This window comes from Sitophilus oryzae, unplaced genomic scaffold (genome assembly GCF_002938485.1).
Source record: "Sitophilus oryzae breed Bouriz unplaced genomic scaffold, Soryzae_2.0 scaffold_866_pilon_pilon, whole genome shotgun sequence".
Taxonomy (NCBI): domain Eukaryota; kingdom Metazoa; phylum Arthropoda; class Insecta; order Coleoptera; family Curculionidae; genus Sitophilus; species Sitophilus oryzae.
The window spans coordinates 1,878,778-1,890,579 of record NW_022147490.1 but is presented as its reverse complement, the minus strand read 5'-3'; the positions used below and the strand labels follow the sequence as shown (position 1 = coordinate 1,890,579).

The 11,802-nt window shown below is 31.2% G+C and overlaps 1 protein-coding gene across 2 annotated transcripts in view; it reads left to right on the top strand.

Moving 5' to 3' along the window:
- The window catches only part of LOC115890471 (cytosolic carboxypeptidase Nna1-like), a 109,743-nt gene extending 104,701 nt beyond the window's left edge, over positions 1-5,042 (top strand). For both annotated transcript variants that reach the window (XM_030910711.1, XM_030910712.1), the window contains exon 18: positions 4,623-5,042. In XM_030910711.1, coding sequence (XP_030766571.1) covers positions 4,623-4,863 — 241 coding nt within the window. In that variant the 3' untranslated portion in view covers positions 4,864-5,042. The remainder of the gene's footprint in view (positions 1-4,622) is intronic.
- Positions 5,043-11,802: the final 6,760 nt, after the last annotated feature.

Here is an 11,802-nt window from a genome sequence, read left to right as displayed (position 1 = left end):
ATAACAAGGCCGGACAGCTGTGACGTAAAAATCTTGTGACGTCACCAACTGGAGGCTCAACTCTATTTAGCAGCGTTGATAATTACCCGATAAAAGTTCAAATTGTGGATCTTTTTTCACTCACCAGATATATTTCAAAGTTTTAAAATGTCTTTTTCCGAGTTTTTAAAAATATTATAGTATATAAAAATAGTTTTAATAGAATACGGAAAAAATCGTACCGGTCAATAAATGTTTATTTCTCACTTTTTATCAATCAAATTTAATAAAGGAATATTTTAAATTCACAATAGTGTATAATATGAGAAAAGAACAATAAAAAATAGATATTTTTTACAGTATATATTATGTATTTTATCGATATTCTACGCCATATGAATATTATATTTAAAGCTATATTTCTTCTCTTTTCTCAGATATATTTATATGTATTTTCTAAAGCTTTTACTTATCTTTTACCTCACCTCAAACCTTTCATATTTGAAAGTTACATAAACTACACCCTCTACAATATCTACATCGATTAACTACATGTGATGTAGTTTATATAATTTTAAAGAGTAACATGTAGTTTTCCGAACCCTGATAGTAATACTGATCAAATTAATAGTCATGCTTGTTATTTACTAAATTTTTAAAATGCGATGAAAATAAATAAAAAATTTCTAACTTTTATCTGTGTTCAATATTAAAGTTATTATCTTGAGTTGAGTAACAGGTTGAGCTTGAAGTAATAAAATATTGTTTTAATGAGTAGCCATAAGCCATGAGGAGTTTCTCAAAATTCACAATAAAAACATAATTTTATCAAAAATATATTTGGATTACATTAAAAGTAATAACACCATTATTAAAATTTCCGCAATGTACTATTTATAATGCTAATTTATGTAAAAATTGTCATAAATTTTATTAGAAATACACGTCTGAAAAACTACTGTTGTTTAAAAATAATGATAACTTGAAAAGGAAATAAAAGAAACTTAGACACACTTACAGCATAAATAAATACAATGACGATGGATAATGTGAGATGGGATATCAATCTGATGTTTTTTAAATTTTATGTTTAATTATTATTTATTAAAAATTCGGTGCAATTAAAGTTTATATCCATTATATACGTATAAAGTGTATCAAATGCAATCAAAGTTTAGGCCTCCAGTTGATGACGTCACGAATAAGCTGTCCGGCCTTGTTATTACGGTGGTTACGTCTTGAGACGCTGCTAATCCTGTGCTGAATTTCAGAGTCGATATTGGCCTTTTCCGAAATCAAAGTGCCGACACGGCATATAAATCACACGGCAGGCCAACTCGCTTTGGCGGGAACGCTACGCGCATATCCTAGCGCACGCCGCCATTATGGGTGCCAGCAACAGAAATTAACCAGTGTCGTAGTCAGTCGTAGTCTTTGTCATCGAGAACATACAGTACGGCAGTTTTGAGTCAGTAGCGTGCGGCTTAATTTATTTCATTCTTTTCTTGAGTGATATATTTTGTTTAATTATTTTTGTTTATTGTGTGTGATATATTTGGTTTTTGTAGTTTAGTAGTACAATGGAAGTCCGAAGTTTTTTTAGTTTTAATACTCAATCATTGCCTACGGCATTCAAAGTAATTTTTATTATAAGGTATCCTACAAAATGACCAACAAGATTCATTTCTAAATTACTGTTTTTCTGATTATCCGTATCTATTTTTAATTTTTATGGATAGCTCATGACAATTCAGAGAGAAAAGAACAGAGGTCTCGTTGTTTTTTATAATAATGTAATAATGTTACTGATTCCGACGTAAACAATGAGGTCTGCCGTTTTTAATAAGATGTTTGCCAGATCATTTTGGCAATTTTCAGTACCCGTGTGTAATATTCGGACACAAAGTTTTTTAAATGTTCTTCTAAACTGGATGAATTTATCCTGGATGGGAATAATGATAGGTTTACAAGATATTGGAATTACAAGAATTACAGGAATTACAAGATAAAGTTGTCATACCAGATTTTTATGAGTGCAACTGTACACTCAAATCTCGCGACAAGCTGTTATATAATATAAAATTCTGTAATGACGTTATAAGTCCATAATAAAAGTTTTTTTTTCTTTTTAATGTATTTAAATAAAACCTTGTCTTTAAAAAGTTTTTTTTCTTAAATTTATTTTTTACTTTTTAGTTATGCTGGTTTCTCAGTGCCACACACTTAAACTCAATTCTTTGTCTTAAATAAATTCCTATGGGCATCCAAATAATATGTATATCAATTTTCATTAAAAAAAGGAGAACTTAAAAAAACGACAGCTGTCAAATTTGACAGTTCAAATGTGAGACAAATAAAATGAAAACCGACGGGGTAGGGAGCATCCAATATATCGATTTTTATCAAAATCGGACAACTTTGAGATTTTTTTGACAGCTGTCAAATATTCGGGTCATGCTTTGCAGGAAAATGTATTGTCATCAGGAGTGAACCTACATGCCAAATTTCAATTTCCCACAATGAAAGGAAGTGCTCCTAAAGATTTGCCCCGAACAAACATCCATTGGTAGAGATACCTCTTACCATAACAACATTAGACACCCAAGCTGGTTTAAACTCTCCGTTTCCCTTCTGGTCCTCAAAACCTACAATATTATCACGACCACTATTATAAAATAAATTGCACTTGATGATATTATTATTATATTATGATGAATATTAACAAAATTTGCTATGTCCATTGATGGACATAATTTGTACGTAGCCTCTTTAGATTGTTCAATAGATATTTTATTGGGTATTTCTTTAATTCTTGTTTGTAACTCCTGGCATGTTTTTTAATTTTAATTGTCTATTCTCTACAGTTAAATGTTTAATTGATTTTTTCATTGTTACTTTTCGAGGAGTATGCGCGGTTAACGATTCATTTGTTTAGATAAAAGTATTGTGTAAATAAAATTTAGTTTCAGTCAATTACAGTATTTTTTTTAATACGACCCTGTCTATGAATAGTTTATTTTCTGGGAAATTTTTTGATACGTTTTAATCCGGCCCTGACTCGGCATCCATAATGGTGTTTTCAAGGTCAAATTTTATAGAAATTTAAAACAATGGGATCTGGGCAGAGTTAGCCCGCCGTGTGATTTATATGCCGTGGTGCCGAGGTAATTGAATTCCGCTACATATTCCAGTAGTTCTTCGCCGATTTTTATAGCATTGTTGTTATCTGCCGGGGGAGTGCACATGATTTTAGTTTTATCGATGTTCTATTTAAGGTCCAAAGCCTTGTATGCCTAGGTATATGTGTTCAAGATTTCTTGTAATTGCTGTAACGTTTTTGCAACTAGAGCGAAGTCATCAGCGTATTGAAGTTCTGTGATGAATTTTGTACGTGTTTTTGCCCTGAGTCTCTTTATGTTGAACAGGCCGCCGCCGCTGTCGTATCTGTATCTAATGCCCAATCCTCTTTCCTGCAGTTTGCTGTCCACTATAATGGAGAGCGCTGCCTCCATAAATATGTTGAATAAAAGAGGCGCTAGGACACATCCCTGCCTAACTCGTATATTTGTTGGATCAAAGGTTGGCGAACATCAGTTGGAATTCCTCCCGGTCTTGGGCCAAACGGGTAATTGCACTGGCCTCTCCTATACTAAATATTAAACCGTTTATTTTGAGACCGTGACTCTGACTAATACTGCTAACTCTGTCCATCAGGTACTGCAAATCTTTCTCATTGCTAGCTAGGAGCACCGTATCGTCAACATATCGGATATTATTAATATGTTTACCATTCACCTTTATTCCTCCTGGAATATCGATACAGAGTATAAATTAAACAGAAATGGCGATATAGGTATACATTCTCTGACGCCTTTAAGAATTTCTATATCCGTTGTATTGACATATTTCCGATTTTTATATGAGCTGACTGATTCCAATATAAGTTTCTAATGATTCTTATGTCTTTGCCATCTAACCCAATCTGTTTGAGTAAATGTATCAACTTGTCGTGTCTCACGTTATCAAATACCTTCTCATAATCTATGCGAAGACACTGGTCTGCTGATCGAGGCATTTTTGGACTAAAACCTGTATTGAGAACAAAGCATATCTGGTTCCACTTCTAAAGCCGAATTGCGTTTCACTTATACTTTCGTCAATCCTTCTCCATAGTCTAGAGTGCAGGACAAGCAGGAACACCTTTAACGTATGACACATAAGCCTTATCATCTTTTGGAGTTTGACATTTTAGGGAGGGTTACAAATGTTGATTGCAGCCATTGTTTAGGGAGCTCTCCGGTACTGTAGATGCGATTAAACAATTTTAGTAGAAGTTTCATATTTTCTTCGTCTAATAGTTTGAGGATTTCAACGTTTAATTGATCAGGACCGACAACTTTAACTGTCAAGGCTTTAACTAATTCCTTCTTTAGTATGTCTGGCCCGTCTAAGCAATTGTCCCATTGATAATAAAAATCCATTGATATTTAAATCACTAATAATTTTCAAAAAGACTTAAAATTAAAAATAATTTAAATAAAAAAAACTCTTTTCTATGAGCTTGCAGCTCTATTTCCGATATTTAAATGAATTCACAATGGATTTACAGGAAATTTTCACAATACTTGTTATTTTCTCGACAGATTAAAGCGCCAATCCGCCGTAAGCTGGACGCAATCGGAAAAATTAACTTTAAGAAAATCGAAAAGCCTGCCCGACACCACGTCCACGCTCACCGACAAACTGAAGGACCTGAACGTCAACGAAGACCGAACTGCCCGAGGTGACAGCAAGCAGAAGAAGAAGAAGCGGAAAGGAAAGTTTTCGAAAAAGGCAAAAGCGGTGACGAACGCGAAAATTTTCGTTTCTCCTCAGAAAGACTGACAGACTGAAGACAAAAGTCGTGGTATTTATGAGTGTTCAAGGAATGCATGTTGTTGATTGATTTGTATTCGATTTGTATCTTGTATATGGGTCACGCACCTGTAAAACGAAATGTAATTTAATTTAGGAAGTTTGTATACTGCCTCAAAAGTAAATTAGTGCTGAATTATAATGGTGTATTTTATTTTCCAAAAAAAAATAGATTGAGGATAACTCCACCAATATTCCTGGGAAATACACAAGTTTTCATTTTTGAAGTTAAACTTCTTTACGCGCGATGGGAGTAAAATTTCAAGGCATTCACACCATGGCATTGACACGACCTGACCATGTCTTGACGCACAAGCTAGCGAAAAAAACAGTGGTAAGGATCGTGCAAATACAAAAAAAACATTTGATTTAAAGATAAGAAAATCATTATAACAAACTTGATGCCTAAACTGTACCTGGGTACCAATATCCAATATCCTCTAATTGTGTCCTAAGAAGTAAATTTTCATGCATATTTTCATCGATAAGTTTATAGCTTCTGAATAACTGTCTAGGTTTACCTAGCATTTAGCTTATTTGCTAACTCAGAATTAGAATTATTAGAGTTAGGCAACTCGCATTTTCATTAGAGAGGATCATCATATTTATTTCAAACCAAAATCAACGAGAATATTCGTATAATTTTAAAAACAGTACTGTAAATCACTATAAATAGGAATTGTTGGTTAGGTTCAAATTTTTTTTATTTTCTTAAATAAATTTAAGCGTTAACATTATTAGCATTTTTGCTTAAAAGTGTGTATTTTAGGTGGTATTCCACAAAATTTGCAGGCTATTAAGGAAACAGAAAATGTACAGATTACAGAAATAAATTGAAAATAACATTTATTAAAACAGCATTATACAGGGTTGTTCACCACATACGACACGGAGTATTGTAGCTAAACGATTATATTTTTGCAAATTGTTTTGGGTTCGTTGAAGGACTATTAGAGCTACAATTTAAAAATATTTATACAAGATACAGAGTGTCCCAAATAAGTAAAAAATATTATAGTTGTATTTTTTTAAATATAACACCCTGTATATTATTCTATTTTTGGATTCTACGATTGAAATAAAGGTAAATTTTATTAAGGTTTATCGCACTTAAACCTTACCGTTTTTGAATTATTTTTAATTTTATGAAATTGCAGTAAAAATTTTTCATTTCGCCAAGGGTATAAAAGTTTTTAAATTTGTTTAATTTAAATGGAACACTCTGTATATTTTACGTGAATCATATGCACAATTTAATTGTCTATCAAATTTTATTATACCATTTTTTACCTATCTCTTCAAGTTTTCGTAGAAAATGCATTTTCTTATAATTTAGACCTCATTTATCACTATACCCATGGAATATTGACATTTCAGATTTTTTAAAGCAACATATATGCACAAAATGTACAGGTGGTAAATATTGCAAGCCCATTGGTATACTAAAAAAACTATTTAAATCTTTGTAAAAGAGTATACCAACTAAATATACCACCATTATTTCCGACCAAAAATTAGTTAATTACATACTTTTAAATTATTTTAATTAATAAAGTATTTTAAATAAATGTGGATTTGGCTCAGAAATCAATATAATAATAAGTTATGAAAATAAAAGTCTCTGTTTTTATAAATAAGCATTCGTCATAAAATGAAATAAAATTTATAAGGCATTACTTTTTACCACACTGTCTAATACAAACACAAAATTCAGTTTTTTAGTATTTGGAGCAATTATTATTTATCAACGTAAACAGTCTGTATCTGTACTCTTTGAAAATTTGTTACATCTTTAAAAATAATCTAAAATGTCAATTTTCCATGGGTATAGTGATAAATGAGATCTAAATTATAAGAAAATGTATTTTCTATGAAAACTTGAAGAGGTGGGTAAAAAATGGTATAATACAATTTGACAGACAATTACATTGTGCATCTGATTCACGTAAAATATATCGGGTGTTTTAAATTAAACAAGTTTTTGCCGTTTAAATCTAGTAATTATTTAATATACATTTTTTTGGACATTCTGTATAAGGTAGTAAAATTTTTATTATTGCAACACAATATCTGATTAATAAATTACCTTCAGTAAATATTTAGTATTAAAAACTTTGATACCCTTGGAGAAATGGAGCCTTAACATTTTTACTGCAATTTCATAAAATTGAAAATATTTCAAAAACGGTAAGGTTTAAGTGTGATGAACCTTAATCAAATTTACCTTTATTTTAATCGTAGAATTTAAAAATAGAATAATATACAGGGAGTTGCATTTAAAAAAATACAACTATAATATATTTTACTTGTAAAAATATTTTTAAATTGTAGCTCTAATAGTCCTTCAACCAACCCAAAACTTAGAATTTGTAAAAATCTAATCGTTTAGCTACGTATACTCTATATCACTATATCACTACTATACTGTATATCACTTTTTCAAACATGTCCTTTAAATCCTCCAATGACACTTTGTGCAGTGTGGAATTGGACGTGGGTCATCAATTTTAATTGTAGTTGATTTTATCCCAACATCTTATTTCATTCACTCTGATATCTCAATTATTATCACGAAAAATACAAGGTTTTCAAATAGAGGTATTTATCTTAATTTTACTAAATTTCACTTCGAATGTACCTTTTTTTATTCTACCAAACTACCAACAATATTCAAAAGATGAAAAAAATTGTCGGGTACAAGCCCCATTTAATAATTGTTTTGCAAATACGTGTCCTCCACGTGACAGTAGTTTCTCGTTTCCTTGCTTGCTCATGCCTCTCATGACAATATCAATCTTTATCTTAAAACAGGTACAGGTTTATCTTAAAACAGGACTCAGCCTTAAATGAGTACTTGGGATTAACAATCAAGAGGTAATAATAGGCGGTTGAAGCGTAGTGCTAGCCACATTACCTTCATTGTATACCGAACGGCTCTAGCATGGCAAGCTGTACCTTGCTACTCCCAAGGCGTTAAACGTGATTAAACGCTATATACAGGAGCTATTATTATTATTATTATTTTCAAACAAATTACTATCTCCAAATCCAAACTAGAGGAATTGCTACTTGTTCTGTATTTTAAGCTGCGGAAATTATCGATCTTAATCTTCTACTTAATAAGTATGTAACAAATATGTTCATTCGGATTAAGCTCTGGGGAGCAGATATTGTAAGTTTTTTGGTGTTATCTTATTAGGTAATTCCTATCAGGTAGTAATGGTTAATTTAAAATTTGATTTTAAGTAATGTCAGTCACAAAACATCGCCCTTTAAAACATCATCTAATCTGCTAAGGAATGAAAGTAAATGAACCATTAAAGTGAAGCACCACCTGGTGATAGTAATTAGTTTTAATTAGCTATAATTACCTAGTATATAGTAATACCTTTTCGTTTTTTTTAATTCAATTTCCTTTTATATTTACTGATATAACTACCTAATTATATTTTAGTTATTAATCTGCGTATTTATATCTCTAGATAAATAATATTACTTAAATTGTCAAATGTCCCAAAAACATACAGACGTAGTAAATATATATTTATCTGTTTTTATGTAGCTTTAATAAGTACTCTACATACTCTAAGATAAAAAAAGAGTTAATATTTCTTTTAGTTTAATATGGCGCAATTGTTGTTAATTTTAAAGAGTATATTTTTTATTATTAATAATTGCTATATTACCATTAAATAATTTTAAAGTGAAATCTGATATACAGGGCGAGTCTTAAATAAGAGAAAATATTTTTAGGGGTGGTATATTCTACCAAGGTACCAAGGAAACTTGGTAATTGGAAACATTGGAAACATTTTTTTTTCGCGACAAAAATAAATTGACTTCAACTTTGTCATTAACTGCTAACCTACTCTTAGGTATATCACCTTATATACAGTACGTCTGTCCGTTCTGTGGCTACGGGGTATCCGTGAGAGGGGAAACGATATTCTTTCGACGTTTTTCGTAAAAAATTAGACGACGCGTCCCATCAATAAAAATTCGACAAATTTGCAAGTAGCAAATAAAATGAGTGGACGGAGCGATTTGCGGTGACGTACTCGTCAAGTCGACGTATAAAATATATTGCTGTTTATTTAAATGTTTTTTGTCCGCATTCCTTTCATAGACACAGATCCAGTAGACGAACTGTAGTATTTTTCTGTAAAGCCGGTCCCACACGAAGTGTCAAACATCTTCCAACGTTGGACACATGAACATTTGCCACATCGTGTAGAATCGTAACCACCGTAATAACAAGGCCGGACATCTTAATCGTGACGTCATCAACTGGAGGCCTAAACTTTGATTGCATTTGATACACTTTATACGTATATAATGGATATAAACTTTATTGCCACCTAATTTTTAATAAATAATAATTAAACATAAATTTTAAAAAACATCAGATTGATATCTCATCTCACATTACCCATCGTCATTGTATTTATTTATGCTGTAATAATGCTGGGCCCGAATTCTGTAACTTTGACATAAAAACGTTACGCTTTCAAAGCGGTGAGCGAAAGTGTGCGAAACGTCAAGCAGTCGATTTTGGTATTCTCGTTGCTGTGCGAGTCGTTTTCTGGATACGCGTTGAGCACATATTGACAGCATCGTAATTTCGCAGGTATCTAATAGTCAAATGTGACTAAAACAATGAAAAATGTCAATTTTACGTGAATTTTATAACCTATTGTTGAGTTATGTCAACCTATTTTTCTATGGATATGTCATTATTCTTATTATACGAGGGAAATGTTGAAGACGATTCTCAGCATTTTCGATGTTTTGAACAATATTTATAGCTACCAACTTGTAATTTGTCGATTACTTATTTAGGAATTTATAGAACAAGTAGTAGTTTTCACTAAAGAGCAAGATAACGCACGAAATCGCAATTTTTTCGATTTTCACTGACAGTTCGACAAGCAAAACGATCCTTAAAGGCAACCGTTTTCAAAGCGCTTAGCGCAATCAGTAAAGACGCTAAGCGCGTCAGACGAGAATACCCAAATCGTTAGTTAAGTGCGCGCTCACCAAAAATTAACGTCATATACGCTGAGCGTCTAAAAGCGCTTAGCGTTTTCTAAGTTACAGAATTCGGGCCCTGATCAGTTTGCAAGTTCTCTATTAAAACATACCTCATATTTTACTCATTAAAACAATATTTTATTACTTCAAGCTCAACCTGTTACTCAACTCAAATTAATAACTTTAATATTGAACACAGATAAAAGTTAGAAATTTTTTATTATTTTCATCGCATTTTAAAGAATTTAGTAAATAACAAGCATGACTAATAATTTGATCAGTATTACTATCAGGGTTCGGAAAACTACATAATCGATGTGGAGGGTGTAGTTTATATAACTTTCAAATATGAAAGGTTTGAGGTGAGGTAAAAGATAAGTAAAACCTTTAGAAAATACATATAAATATATTTGAGAAAACAGAAGAAATATAGCTTTAAATATAATATTCACATCTTATTATTTAGACCCCTCATAAAACAGAAAATTATTAAACTGATGACCATATTATAAAGCAGGTTGAAAAATACCATATGATCGGAAAAAAAACGGCGTCTGGTTGGCTTGGAAATGATGATCGATGACATTCCCCATATAATTTTACATATGAAATGACAGCGATCTTCATTTCATAGCCATCGCTGACGCCGTTTTTTTTTTCGATCATATTGTACTTTCTACAAAGTCTTGACAAAGATTACTAACTAGGTGATTATCTTATACATATTAAAATGTTTTGAATTTTCATATTTTATAATAATTCTAATATATTGTGTTAACCATTATATTCTGTTTTTTTTATGAATGTATAAATAATTCTTTACTTAGTTTTAATAAAAAGCCATATGCATTACATTATTTCTATCGAAATTAACCTACAGGATATTTTTTTCGTAATATCAATACGTAGTTTATTAAAGTAGTTTATATGCAGTTAATGAACGGGAAAAAGGTAGTTTACTATTAGTATTAGAACTACACGTACTTAATCAGGTAAATTACGTCTTAATTAACAACTTCCGAACCCTAATTACTATTAGTTTTGTAAAACAAGTGAATCAAGGAATAAACATCAATCAAACATCAATTTCATTTATAATAATTCTTTCAAATGGTGTTTTTAGTTCATTTACCTGAACTGTAGTATTTTGGCCATATAAATAGATTTCTAATTTCAGATCTAAATGTATGTATTTAATAATTAAAAAAAGCCGGCTTTTTCATCTGTATATGTGATAAAACAAAGTATACTTTCCTTATCAAAATGCAGACCACACATCCTGCTGTATTTTGTCACCACAAACTCATCACGATGAGTAGCTTGGAGCTTGGAGCCCCTATTTCTGAATATTCCTATCATTAGGAAAGTGAAAAACGTGGTTTTGGGGTTAGGCCGTAATTTATAGCGCCGGCACGGAACACTATCAGGCATTATACCTTTTAAATTGTATAATTGCACACACTTATAATCACTTCATAGTTTAAACACCTCTTTTTACAGATTTATAACTTTTTTCACCCTTCTATTATCGATTATAATTACCATGTCCGCACACCTACCGATAAATCGATGATTGTCAACTGTGACTGTGGTAATACCACTCCGCTACGACAGGCGCCCCGGAGTAGGGGGCGTAAAATATCGATAAAGTACATAATATACCTATACTATAAAAAATATCTATTTTTTATTGTTTTATTTCTCATATTATACATTACTGTGAACTTAAAATATTCCTTTATTAAATTTGATTGATAAAAAGTGAGAGATAAACATTTATTGACTGGTATGATTTTTTCCGTATTCTATTAAAACTATTTTTATATACTTACTATAACATTTTTAAAAACTCGGAAAAAGACATTTTAAAGCTTCGAA